The sequence below is a fragment of the Podarcis filfolensis genome, assembly GCF_964270895.1.
Source record: "Podarcis filfolensis genome assembly, chromosome: 3".
NCBI lineage: Eukaryota > Metazoa > Chordata > Lepidosauria > Squamata > Lacertidae > Podarcis > Podarcis filfolensis.
Window position 1 is genome coordinate 13,722,603 of NC_139606.1, and position 14,170 is coordinate 13,736,772.

Below are 14,170 nucleotides of genomic sequence, written 5' to 3' on the forward strand. Positions count from 1 at the left end.
AGGCCTTACGTAAGGGGGGAAACGGAAGTAGTCGGCGGACATCTTTGAATGGGCCGGAAGACGTCGAGCCGAGAGGAGCCTTCCTCGATTCCTATTCGCGAATCGGCTCTTTTGAACCGGGCGGGGGATCCCAAGGGCCGAGCTCTGCTGCTCGCGCGCCAGATTTCCGAGTCGTTTTCGAAGCGAGGGAGAGTGGCAAGGCCGACAAACGGCGAGTTATAGAGAAGCAACAGAAAAGCCGACTAAATGTTTTGGGGCTGGAAGCAAAGTGCGAGGCACAAGTGGAGCTGATAAAGAGCGCCTTGCGGTGTAGTCCGTTCCATTCCCACCCACCCACTCCGAACACAGCCGGAAGTCTCGTGCGCTAGCCTCGCCTCTCTTTCCCTCTAAGGAAAAAAAGGCGGTGGAGGAGCCGAATTCAAGGTTGCCGCGGTGAGTTACGGCGGGAGAAAGCAGAGAGGGGAGCTGCTACCGGAATCAGGGGCTCAGCTGGGGGTTTGGACCTCTCATAGTGGAATTACCTCTGTTTCCCCTTGGTGCCTCTTATTTTGGAGCCTTTTACACCAAGATGTGCCGCTTTATGCCCCTAGGTTAGATTCCTAGAATTGCAGAGTTGGGACACCCGATGGTCATCTAGTCCAACCCCCTCTGCCAGCCAGGAATCTTTTTATTTTTTTGCTCGAACCCACTACAGTACCCTGAAATGAAGAGTCTCCCAGGCTTTGATCGACCGAGCCATCCCGCTGCCTTCATTTCTACAGCACACGAACCTTAAGCATTTTTAAATTTTATTTATTTGGTTTTTCAGATTAACATTTCACAGTCGCATGCCCAACATACAACATAAAAACAAGATTCCAAAGAATCTCCTGGACTTCCCTCCTCCCCTTTGTGGGTCCTATTGTTAATCGTTTTCCCCTGCATCTTTTATGATAATCCAAATCTTTTACCTCTCCGTTGTATCCAAAATTCACCATTAAACTGCAAGTGTTATTCCAATCCTACTAACGATTTTAACTGTTTACAATGGTTATTAAGATAAGTTATAAATTTTCCCAATTCCTTATTAAAATTTTGGTCTTCCTGATTTCTGATTCTTCCAGTCATTTTAGCCATTTCGGCATAATCCATCAATCTGATCTCCCATTCTTCTTCTCTTCTTTCCATCTCTGGGCCAATAATCTCTGTGCAGCTATGATCGCATACATAAATAATCTTTTCTGCTCTCTTGGGATTTTGGCACCTCAGAGATCCAGGGATTATTGGCCCGGACTGCAATCCTATTACCATAGTCCTCTGTGCTCCACTGGGATTTCATTGGAGGTAATAATTCGGCATTGCGTTCTCTGCTTTAGTAGCTTTGTACAGAGCAAATGAAGGTTAATACATTTTTCAGAGAAGAACTTTCTCACGTATGTTCAGGGGGTGAGATGAACTTGGACCCAGAATGTGTCCCTCCAGGTGTGGTTGGACTCTTAACTCCCATCAGCCCAAGCCATTATGGAAAGTGGTCAGGAATGATGGGATTTGTAGTTCAGCAAAAATGTGCCTTAAGCTCCCTGCCCCTGTCTGTGATTCTTGATGTGAAAATAGGGATGCTCAGAAGTGTTTGGAAAATAATTCACAGATGGTATTTAACTCTGAGTAGGCTTGCTAAGATGTACAAGGCAGAATCAGATAAGTGCTGGAGATGCAAAGAGGCAGAGGGAACGTCCTTTCATATGTGGTGGACCTGTAAAAGGGTAAAAAAGTTTTGGGAAATGATTCATAATGAATTGAAAAAAATGTTCAAAAGTACTTTCCCCCAAAAACCAAAGTCCTTTCCACTGGGGATAATTCAGACAGAAATTCTCAGGTGTCAAAAAAGGTTATTTATGTATGCCACTACTGTGGCCTGTTAGCCCAAAAATGAAAAACGAGTGAGGTCCCAACCAAAGGAGATTAACAACTTAAATTGACAAAATATGCACAACTTGCAGTCTTAACATATAGAATAAGAGAACAAATCTCTTTTCTGATGAAAGCAGCTTTTGAATCTCATTTGGAAACCAAGGGCCCAGAGTCTGGAGGAAGAATGCCAGATGCTTGACGTCCAGTATGAAGTTTCCACAGTCTGTGTTGATTTGGGGAGCCATGTCATCAGCTGGTGTTGGTCCACTGTGCTTCATTAAGTCCAGGGTCAACGCAGCCGTCTACCAGGAGATTTTGGAGCACTTCATGCTTCCTTCCACAGATGAGCTTTATGGGGATGCTGACTTCATTTTCCAGCAGGACTTTGGCACCTGCCCACACTGCCAAAAGTACCAAAACCTGGTTCAGTGCCCATGGGATTACTGTGCTTGATTGGCCAGCAAACTCGCCTGACCTGAACCCCATAGAGAATCTGTGGGGCATTGTCAAGAGAAAGATGAGAGACATGAGACTGAGCAATGCAGAAGAGCTGAAGGCTGCTATTGAAGCATCCTGCTCTTCCATAACACCTCAGCAGTGCCACAGGCTGATAGCATCCATGCCACACCGCATTGAGGCAGTAATTGATGCAAAAGTGGCCCAAACCAAGTACTGAGTACATACACATGCTTCTACTTCTCAGAGGTCCAATATTGCTCTATTTGCAGTCCTTGTTTTGCTGATTTCATTTAATATTCTAATTTTCTGAGATTGTTAATTTGGGGTTTTCATCAGCTGTACGCCATGATCATCACAATTATAACAAATAAAGGCTTGACATATCTCACTTTGCATGTCATGAGTCTATCTCATATATTAGTCAAAACAAAAAAAAAAAAAAATTCCTTCCAGTAGCACCTTAAAGACCAACTAAGTTAGTTCTTGGTATGAGCTTTCGTGTGCATGCACACTTCTTCAGATATCTGAAGAATCTGTGTATCTGAAGAAGTGTGCATGCACACGAAAGCTCATACCAAGAACTAACTTAGTTGGTCTTTAAGGTGCTACTGGAAGGAAAAATTTTTTTTTTTGTTTTAACTATGGCAGACCAACACGGCTACCTATCTGTAACTCATATATTAGTGTCACCTTTTAAGTTGAATTACTGAAATAAATGAACTTTTCCACGATATTCTAATTTTCCGAGTTTCACCTGTATATGTGGACTGTCCCTGGATATACTGACTTTTCTTTATCCTTTGCTGTCTCTGCAGTAATAATTCCTTTGGACACTAGATGTTGCTGTTGTATTATAAGCTTGAGGTGGATGAAGAATTTTGGGAGTGTTTCTGTTGTTAAAGTGTTGCGTTGTATTTTTTTTTCTAATTGAGTGTTGCTGCTGTTACGTATATTGGCTATTGCATCAGCTTGTGTTATTTGTCCGTCATATTTTCAGTGGTGCGCCATTTTTGTTGTAATATAAAATAATTATTAATTTCCTTTGGCTGAGGAAAACAGATGTTCTAAGGACAGCACAAGCAGTCAGGTTTTCTTCTAGCCTGGTATGAAACTGTGCAGAATGGAAAAGCAGAAGGGTATAGCGGGATTTAATGTTGACCCACCAGAATATTCCCATCCGCTTAGAAGCAGGGTAAGGTCATTGCACCATCATAAGCCTTCGGTCTTTCATTGCTTGTTGAGTTACTACATGCGGCTAAGCACTTTGCAGTTAAATGTGGTTTGCCTGCAGGCCTGCAGTCAGAAATAAACAGGCCGTTACAGTACAGTGGTACCTCAGGTTATGTACACTTCAGGTTACATACGCTTCAGGTTACACACTCCGCTAACCTAGAAATAGTGCTTCAGGTTAAGAACTTAGCTTCAGGCTAAGAACAGAAATCAGGCTCCGGCGGCCGCAGGAGGCCCCAATAGCTAAAGTGGTGCTTCATTTTAAGAACAGTTTCAGGTTAAGTACGGACCTCCGGAACGAATTAAGTACTTAACCTGAGGTACCACTGTATAGGGAAGAGGAAGGATTGCAAAAAAGTAATTTACAAATAAAGAACTGCATGCAATTGGCCTCTTGGAATGATGGAACCTGCTTGCTGTGCTGGTGGGATTGCACCAAATTTGTCCAGGGGGGATGAGAAGTTATTTGACAGTCTCATGGCTGTGGGATGCTTGCCATTAGCTGTGGCAGTAGAACAACTTCCTTCCTTTCTCTTCTTCTCCTTTTTTGTTTATTTATTTTTGCATTCGTGGATCATGTGATGTGAACACACCTGTATCTAAAAGCATCCTTGCCCACAGCAGACAAGCATATCGCGGGGAAGAGATTTACCCTAGACTTCCCCATTAATTGCTAGCTTTCTACATGTGGGGGTTTGTTTTCTTCTGCAGAGGACTGTTCAGTCCTGTTAGTCTTTAGCTGCAGTCTCAGGTGGTACAGCCCTGGCACAACAGTAGAGAACGAGACCTCAAAGACCACCTCTCTCTGCAGGAATTTGGGTGGCTCCTGAGATGAACCTCTGAGCACCTTCTTTGTGTGCCTCCCCGAAAGGTCCTGAGGGTGGCAACATAGGAACGAGTGTGAAATGTACTCCTTTGGTCAAAAATGTTCTGCTTCAACCAGGCCTTGGGCTGAATAACATCTGATACCCTTCTAAATGTGTTGTGGGAATGGGGATTTTTGTTCTTGTACTTACAGTGGTACCTCGGGTTACATACCCTTCAAGTTACATACGCTTCAGGTAACAGACTCCGCTAATGCAGAAATATTACCTCGGGTTAAGAACTTTGCTTCAGGATGAGAACAGAAATCGTGCTCCGACGGCGCGGCAGCAGCAGGAGGCCCCATTAGCTAAAGTGGTGCTTCAGGTTAAGAACAGTTTCAGCTTAAGAACGGACCTCCGGAACAAATTAAGTACTTAACCCGAGGTACCACTTTATTGTGTATTCTCTGTTTTATCTTGTATTTTTATGTGGCGAACCACCCTGATATCTATGGATGAAGGGCCCATATACAAATTTTAATAGTAATTGTCATAAAATAGATTGGCTACAACCATCTAAAATAGATTGGCTCCCAGTTGTAGCTACTCTGTTTCTCTAGGGCTATGGGTTGCGCCCCATTCCTTCCCTGTTCCACCCTACCCCACCCTGTTCCACACTTTTTTGGAGGGATGCGGGTGGCGCTGTGGTCTAAACCACTGAGCCTCTTGGGCTTGCCAATCAGAAGGTCAGCAGTTCGAATCCTCGTGATGGGGTGAGCTCCCATTGCTCTGTCCCAGCTCCTGACAACCTAGCAGTTCAAAAGCACACCAGTGCAAGTAGATCGATTGGTACCACTGCGGCAGGAAGTTAAACAGCCTTTCGGTGTGCTCTGGTTTCCGTCACGGTGTCCCGTTGTGCCAGAAGCAGTTTAGTCCTGCTGGCCACATGACCAGCTGTCTGGACAAACGCCGGGTCCCTCGGCCTGAAAGCGAGATGAGCGCCGCAACCCCATAGTCGCCTTTGACTGGACTTAACCGTCCAGGGGTCCTTTATTTTTACCTTCCACCCCCTTTTCCGGCCACTTCCATGCACCATGATGTGCCTGGTTGTGCACCCGTTAGATGTTGCCTGTACATACACACAATGAAAGCACACACAAACACAGTGGCTTGTCTTAAAACTGCTTAGCTAAAGGATTCTTAGTAGCTGTTTGGACTCTTCAGAATAGAATTCAGTGCTTTTATGGTCCTAATTTGGTTTGCTTTTATTGGGTGGGTTTTTTCATTATTATTAAAAAAAGCTTAAATTCTGTCTGAATAGCTTGTTCCCTCTCTTCCCCTTTGCTCCGCTGCTCTTGCTCAACCAGCTTTTATCTTGCCCTGCTTTATTTTGAATCCAGGAAACATTTGCTTTTAATTACACAGCATTAGCCCTTCTGTCAGACCGTTAAGTGTTGAAGTGCAAAGATTAGTAATAAAAGAATCCAGCCTATTTTTCCCAGGACTTGAGGAATGCAGAAAGCATTTTGGTCGGTCTGATGAATGGCCTGTGTTGCAAATCCGCCCCTCCTTCCCCTTAGCCTGAAGCACGATTCAGGACAGTGTCTGGAAAGGCAAAAGGGGAGCTAAGCATTTATGGCAGCAGATGATACAGGATGGAACATTGGGAAGCCTTTTTTCAATCTAAGGATTGTCTTCCCGGCCAGGAAAATAAAAAATAGGCCGCTTCCTTCATTCGGGACTATGCGGACATGAATTCAATTTTGGAACTGTGGCAAATTGAGCTGAGCTCTTCTCCACTTCGTGACCCATTTGACTGACCTACTGCCTGGCAAATAGAAGGCTGATTCAATATCCTTGTCTTACCCTTCTCCCAACAGTCTCAGCCCACAGAAGCAGAGCGCAAAAGTTTTTGGAAAAGTAGATCGGGTTGCAATCCTGCTCTCACCCTCTTACACCAAGCACTGAATTGACTTTATCTGGAAGTTGTTAACCATAGTTTCCCAGGCTGTGCGAACTGTCAACCATGGTTAACATCTTCCCAATAAGCCTACTGTAAACCATGGCTTGTTCTGAAGCTGTTAGCTATTGTTTCTGGGTTTGCACGTAATCGGAAGCTATGATTGACACTGGATCAAATTCTTCAAGTGCCCCCCCTTTTTTCTTTTTTCTTTTTTGGTAATTGGGGGACTGGGATTTTTCTGAGCACTCCATCAGCATGGCGGATTTTAGGCTCAGTTGAATCAGGCTTATGTTTAATAAAATGTGGGAACTAGGAGAGAAATGTAGTGGTCCAGAGCCCGTAATTTTTCTTCTCCTGTCTATTTCTGTTGGAGCTAGGCAATAAATTCACTTCAGTAACCTGCATCCTTTCGCAAAAATATTCCAGTTCATCAAAGCAACAAATGAGCAAATAGCATTTAGCATGTGGCACTCTTCTTTTATTTGAAGTGGTGTGTTTTTTTTAAATTCCCTATTGTAAAAGGATAGAAAATGCTTGCTTATTTATTGCCTCTGTTAAAGTCTTTATTGCCTCTGTTAAAAAGGAATATAGATGCCGGCATGATGTTTGATATTAATCAGCTATTGGAGTAAGTGCAGAAGTGACAGCAGGACAAGTCAATCTTCTGTGCTTCAGAAATGCCTATTCATCTCATAGTCTGCAGCAAGCAAAACAGATTTAACTGGGAGGCCAGATCCTTACCTCCTCCATCAGAGACAACTTTGGCAGGACTACCCAGCTGTCAATTACCTGATGCCACACTGACACCCTGTGTGGCCTGTTTTCCTTTGCCTGTGCCATTTGAAATCAAACCAACATATAGAGGCTCGGCACTTTTTGAGCATCGCTGATCATCAGTCCATGCAAAACTCTGTGTCTTTGCAAGTAGCAATGATGCGCAGTCCATCATTTATTTATTTTGTCTCATGTCTTACATCGTATATGATCAGAGATTAGGGATTTGATCAGAAGCACAACCCACAGACAGAGATAGAAATATAAGTATTTTTAGGCAAAGGCCTTCCAATGCAACCTTACGTAAAACATACAATTGCTTCATTTGTTCCATTGTGATCTGAAAACAGCAGTTGAAGCATCTCACAGCCTAGCCGAAAACTCTCATAGAAATGAAGACATTTGGAAACAATGTAATGCTTGATGGATCCGACCCTGTGTTCCTCAGGAGTTCTACACATAGGGGGCCACCACAAATATGTCCCTTTTTCTGGTTCCCAATGCTCCAATCACATTAACTGGTTCCCAATGTTCTGATCCAATCCTGTGGCTACAGGATTCATTCATTCAATTTGCATACCGCTTTTGCAACAAAGTGTGGGATGTGATACATAAGTAGCAGTCAAGTACAACATTCCTTGTTTGCCTAGAGTGGACATGCAAAGGGGATGTTTGTTCCAGCCAGTCAAAAACTTCCTGTTTCCTCCTGGCCTGGAGCATCCTTCCTCTTGTATGTGACTAGAGATGGGCATGACCTTACCTGTGCAGGTAACAAAAGCACAAAGCACGCAGCCACTCTCTCTCTCTTTTTGACTTTGTCGTTGGAACAACAGCTTTTAGCTGGAGATGCCCTGTTGGCTTTCAGCCAACAGAGGACAAAGAGACTATCTCTATACGGGATAGGCTCATATGTATATATCTGTAACTTAAGTCTGCCTTCAGGGATCCATCTGTGAACTGATGATGCTGTGAGTAAACTACTTTTATATATCTTAAATAAGATTGTGGCGTATTTATTCTTTTAAGAGGGAAACAAGGGATCTTACCAGGAATCTATATTAAAAAGCTTAAGCAAGCTTGCAACCAGCCACCTGCTATGCACTTAAAAGGGGGGTGTTAAAACTCTGCTAAATTATAGAACTTGCTAGTGCAAGTTAGGAAGGGGACACCTGGTTCGGACCTTGGATGTGAGTTGTTAAGTAAAGAGATACATACCTAATGATGTACATACATGCACACAACATTTCTCCCCCTAAGTACCGTATTTTTCCGTGTATAAGGCACCCCCTACTTTTGGGGACCCCAAATTCAGAAAATGGGCATATGCACTATCTGTGCATAGGATGCCCCCAGATTTTTAACCTTATTTTAATATAAAAAAACCTTGTCTTATACGCGGAAAAGTATGGTACTCCTTCAACTGTGTCCTTTTTGCAACGCTGACTTCAATTGCCAGTGTTTCTTGCCTTTTTGCTAAAGAGACTCTCCTTGCTAAAGAGACTCTCCTTTACTTGCAGGCGCCATCTGAAATCGAAGAGACTGCCGTGATGTTGCACAAATTGGTTATAAAGGTAAGCTGTTTTTCGGAACCTAAATAGCAGCAGATTACTGACTTGGTGAACTTTTCTTGCTTTGAAGTGCACAGCCTTAGGATCTCAACTTATTCCGGTACAGCGGCAGATTAGCATGGCAAATTGTGGTCTTGTGTACAGGCAGCAGCAAAGCTTGCGGCTTTCTAAACCATGTGTTAAGTGCACCTAATATGCTGAAAAAATAAGCCATATAGGTGATTAAATAATAAAAAAAACAAATAAAAGCAATATACCAGCTGTATTATTGGTTGTTGGCAAAAGATGTTACTAAGTTGGATCCTAGGAGGCGTGAATGGAAATCAGATAGCCAGTACAGCTGCTCAGCAAATTGTATTCAGAAGAGTTTTGTCCAAATAATTTTTATTGGTATTCAGAAGAGTTTGTGCAGTATCATAACTTATGCGTTCTATGACAAATCTCATCAGTCTGCTGGGATGATGCTTGTTGGGTGGAAAAACACATCTAGATTCAAGTTCACTTTTCTGTGTGATAGCACATGGTATAATAGTGTTTTAAAGGGCTGAAGATGCCTTCTGAGTGCAGAAGGACATCTTTGGATTCAACCAGGGTGGATAAAAATCAATGATTTTTAAAAAATAAATCTGATTTTTTAAAATTTAAATCGGATTTTAAAGTAAAATGCTTTTGGAGGAAAAATCTTTCCAAAGATAGTTTTTTTATTTAAGTTACATTATAGTCCAAAAGCTATCCATCAGGAAATAAGGATTTGTTTAAGTTTTTCATGTGTGCTAAAACTCAGTCTAAGTTTTTGTTTTTTTAAAAAATTGTTTAACCACATCAGTTAACAAACATGGATACATGTGCTATAATGTTATTGCTTTAGTTAAATAAATGGTTTAAATTGTTATTAAGAAAATGATTGTTTTTCTCCTTCTAATAAAGTACAGCAGAAACGTCCAAATATAAAACAGTTAACTTATTAAACCGCACAATCATTTTATAATTATCTATGCAATAGTATTCAAATAGTATAACCAAATCAGTCATTTTTGATACAACTGTAAAAACTACTCTGAAAATTTATTATTCCAAAAAATGAAACCTTCATCTGGTTGAAAATATTAAGATTATACCAGCAAGAATGAGTCTTTCTGTAAAAAAAAAAGGGTTTAAATCAAGTCTTACTGACTAGTGATTTAAATCGTGATTTAAATTGATTGATTTAAATCAAATCCAAACCCAATGTATTGTCATTTTCGTATAATATCATTAAAAAAAAATAAACCTTGAGTGGATAACCATTAGTTATTAAAATTAGTCTGTTCTTCTTGCAAGATTTTCCCATGTCAGCTGTGTGGAAAAACAAATGAATTTTGTGTGTGTGTCTTGGAAGTAATTGCACACTTGGGTGGTCAGTCTATCACATTGGTAATGCCTGCACGAAATCTTTCATTTTTCCTATAGCAGCTTATCTGAACCCATCTGCCGGACTTTCCGAGTTTAAAAGTTAAGGGGAACATTTATGGGCTTCTAGCACAGTGCATCTCTGCTCTGTTGAGGTGCATTTTCACAGTTTCCCCCATTGCATGGCTTTGCATAATGTCAAGTCGTACTGATCAGGCAGACCTGGGTAGGGTCAAAAAGCTGGAGGGCATTTAAAATCCCTGCTGCATTCAGTGTAATACGGAGGGCAGAGGAAGTGCTTTGGGAGCACACTTAGGATTATATGGCTATTTTTGAGTTGCAGATAATGTAGTTCTGAAACTATTCAATTTACAGCAATCCCACTAAGTTCAGTTGGGCTGCTTTCGCTAGTGACTTGAGTGGATGCGCTTAAATATTAAACGCTACTAAGTTGTAGGGCGAAGGAAAGCAATCCAGCTGGAATGTATGTTTTCTAGCCTAAGTGCAATTAAATACAGTGGTACCTTGGGTTAAGAACTTAATTCATTCTGGAGGTCTGTTCTTAACCTGAAACTGTTCTTAAACTGAAGCACCACTTTAGCTAATGGGGCCTCCCGCTGCTGCCGCGCCGCCATCGCACGATTTCTCTTCTCATCCTGAAGCAAGTTCTTAACCCGAGGTACTATTTCTGAGTTAGCGGAGTCTCTAATCTGAAATGTCTGTAACATGAAGCATCCGTAACCCGAGGTATCACCGTATCTTCTAAAGAGGAAGCAAAGAAACCCTAGGAAACAGATCTTTTGAGTTTCTGCACCTCATATTGCTGGGGAAATATGCTGTGACAATTTACATGCAAATAAGAGTTCATTGTGGCATGAGTTTTGTTAAGTTGTGGGTGAACATATCAGACGACACAGCGATTCTTCAAACAGCTCTTGTTTATTCACAGGCCAGAACAGAACTGAACTGAAGGGTTCAGTCAGCCTGCTTATATAACTATCTACAGTATCTCCCTGCTGGCCCAGGGTGAGAACTTCAGTACATATCAAGTTTTGTGGGTAGCAGCCTAGTTTGCCAGATGCTAGAGGTGTACAGTTGATTTCTCTTGCAGAAAGAAACTTGATGTTCCCTCCAAAAAGAGAGAGCTATCCATGGGGTAATGACACCCTTAGTCTGTGGCACTTCCTACGCCTCTCCTCCATCCAGCCAAGGAGGCAACACAAATTAATATCTCCCCGCTTCTCTCAACAAAAGCCTTAGAAGAGGCTGCCTTTTTAGCATGCTTTAGCTATCTAGGATATCAAAAAGCTATTAAGCAGCGAGCCAGCCCACAATTAAGTTACATTGATGGCGTTTCTAGTTGCCTTTGTGCAACGCAAGGACTAGGAACCTGTGGTCTCAGATCTTGGATTTCATAATCCCTGGTCATAGGGAATGTTGGCTGGGACTGATGGGGGGTCCATAACTTTTCGAAGGCCGTGGGTTTCTCACACGGATGTCTCTTCCAAAAGACTTCCTTGCACAGTTGAGTCTCTGGACAATCTTGGGGAAGGGTCCTGAGCAGTCGTTTGATAGGTTGAGATTCCTGCCTCATGCGAAGCCCACCCACCCACAATTCAGTAATGGATTTAACAGCTTGAAGAGCACGAGAGCGGCACATTATCTCAGTGTGCAAGAATAGCCAGCCTTGGTTAACGCTATGTGCTGTTACGTCACAAATTAAGATGACTAATGTTCTTCACGCATAATACCATCAACTCAGGATGGAAGGAATGACAGTCCAGCAATCTTCTGTCAATGTTTGGCATTGTTCATGCGCTACTGCGATTAACTTCCACCAAGGAATGCGTCAGGGGATACAGGCTGCTGTTGGTATTTTCGGTCCCCGGCAGAGCCCAGCTAATTTTACCGTGAATGTCCAAACCATGCTGTGGTCTGGAGACCACTGACTTGTAAACAGCAAACCCTCATCATGTGATGAGAGGAACGGTTCTAAGAAGGGCTATTAGGCTTGATTATTCGAGTCCTCCTGGTTTCCTTAGGAGATGTGTGGCTGCCAAAGTAAATAAGTGGGTTAAGTTTCCATGCCGTATCGGGAGTCCAGAAATTGTTATGGTTGCTGATCAGCAATCTTGTGTAGACTCCTGGTACAAATGCAGAAATTCAGACATTCGCAGTCTACCTCTCCATTTATTTTGGCAATCAGCTTTCGGCCGTGACATCAGGATAGTTAAGCAAAACAGTAGCTTCCTCTGGAGGGCTTATTACTGCCACACAAGTAAACATACTCTCAGCGTAGCTTCCGCAGAATGAGAGAGACACATTTAACAATACAGACATACTTGTATTTCTACTTGTGAAATGATAATAAATCTGAATATTTTCTTTTTTAAAAAAGAAAACAGTGTGAAGGAGGATCTGAACTGTCTTCTTCACTATGGTATCTGCAAATACATTGGGATCATTCCTGCCCACCTCATTCTCTGCAATCTTATACACATACAGCTGTACCTTGGAAGTCGAATGGAATCCGTTCCGGAAGTCCGTTCGACTTCCAAAACGTTCACAAACCAAAGTTCGGCTTCTGAAGCTCCTGCAGCCAATCAGAAGCCACAGAAGTCCCATCGGACGTTTGGCTTCCAAAAAACTAGAACAGTTCATTTCCGGGTTTGTGACGTTCAGGAGCCCAAACATTCGAGAACTAAGGTATGAGTGTACTCACCCAAGAGTAAATGCCATTGAACATAGAGGGACTTACATCTGAGTAAACTGTGTTTTGTTAATGTTTTGCTAAATCATGAAGGCCAAAAGACTTCCTTCTGCTCACTGGTGGAGAAAGCTGATGTTTTCTAGGTATGGATGTTTATAGCTCTCTTTCTCCCTCCCCAGAATAAGTGTTTTCTCTGTTCTCTTCTTTTTGAACTTGCACACATTTCATTTTCTAAGCTGTTTACCCAGAATGTCTCTCCCTGAATGCTTTACAGTTGCCCAGGCAGTGGAGGAATCGTGGGAGTATAAAAATCATTCCTTGCAATTGGTTTCAAATTATAAATCGGTAGCAGTTTGCATGATAATGCGTTTGGTATCAAACTGATTTTGTTTTCTGTGCTGAATAGATTTTGTTTTCTGTTCTGTAATATATTAGCCAAAATGTTTTCACTAAGAAGACTCTGGAAAATTCGCCTGCTCACCTGTTTGTGCCTCGGTGGTTTCAAATGCAATTTAGGAGGAGGAGAACACCTACAGTCTTAATAGCTTTTCTTCACGGCAGCACAAGTATCATATTTGAAGGATCTCAGAGGATTTCAGCGCAGTTTTCCTGATGCAGTTATGCAGCATTTTCTGAAGAGGGAGCACTTGATCTACATTTGAACTGCAAATCTTTAGTTGAAAAATTAACACCACATTAACTGAGGATTGTTTGACTAATCTTATGGTATGCTATGGAGGTTGTTAACATTCCAAATGCATGCATTTTGGTTGTTCCTTGGCTGGAATGGCAAAATGTGCTGCAATAATATATATTTCAAACAGACATGTGCTGCAAAGCAGCCCTCAGGTTGCATTCACACATCAGTTTATTCCCCATCTCCCGGCGTTTTCCTATCTCTAATTTCCACATTACATTTCAGCATTCGCACAGATTTTTTTATTTCTTTCTGGAAGCAAATAACATGGAAATGAACAACGCTTAACTTAACGCTATAGGTAAAGGTAAAGGGGACCTTTAGGTCCAGTCACGGACGACTCTGGGGTTGCGGCGCTCATCTCGCTTTATTGGCCGAGGGAGCTGGTGTACAGCTTCCGGGTCATGTGGCCAGCATGACTAAGCCGCTTCTGGCGAACCAGAGCAGTGCACGGAAACGCCGTTTACCTTCCCGCCGGAGTGGTACCTATTTATCTACTTGCACTTTGACGTGATTTCAAACTGCTAGGTTGGCAGGAGCAGGGACCGAGCAACGGGAGCTCACCCCGTCACGGGGATTCAAACCGCCGACCTTCTGATCGGCAAGTCCTAGGCCATCCACGTCCCTACTTTATAGTCCACTGTATTCCAAGAAGTGGTGTTGACATCATGTGGAAGGTCAAATACA

At 42.5% G+C, this 14,170-nt stretch overlaps 1 protein-coding gene across 2 annotated transcripts in view; it reads left to right on the forward strand.

Annotated features, from left to right (window-relative positions):
- Positions 1 to 49: 49 nt before the first annotated feature.
- SLX4IP (SLX4 interacting protein) overlaps positions 50 to 14,170 on the forward strand; it is a 95,759-nt gene continuing 81,638 nt past the window's right edge. The window contains exons 1-2 of one of the 2 annotated variants that reach the window (XM_083606868.1): positions 50 to 432; positions 8,637 to 8,690. In XM_083606868.1, coding sequence (XP_083462994.1) covers positions 8,667 to 8,690 — 24 coding nt within the window. In that variant the 5' untranslated portion in view covers positions 50 to 432; positions 8,637 to 8,666. The remainder of the gene's footprint in view (positions 433 to 8,636; positions 8,691 to 14,170) is intronic. The other variant, XM_083606867.1, reaches the window with a different exon arrangement.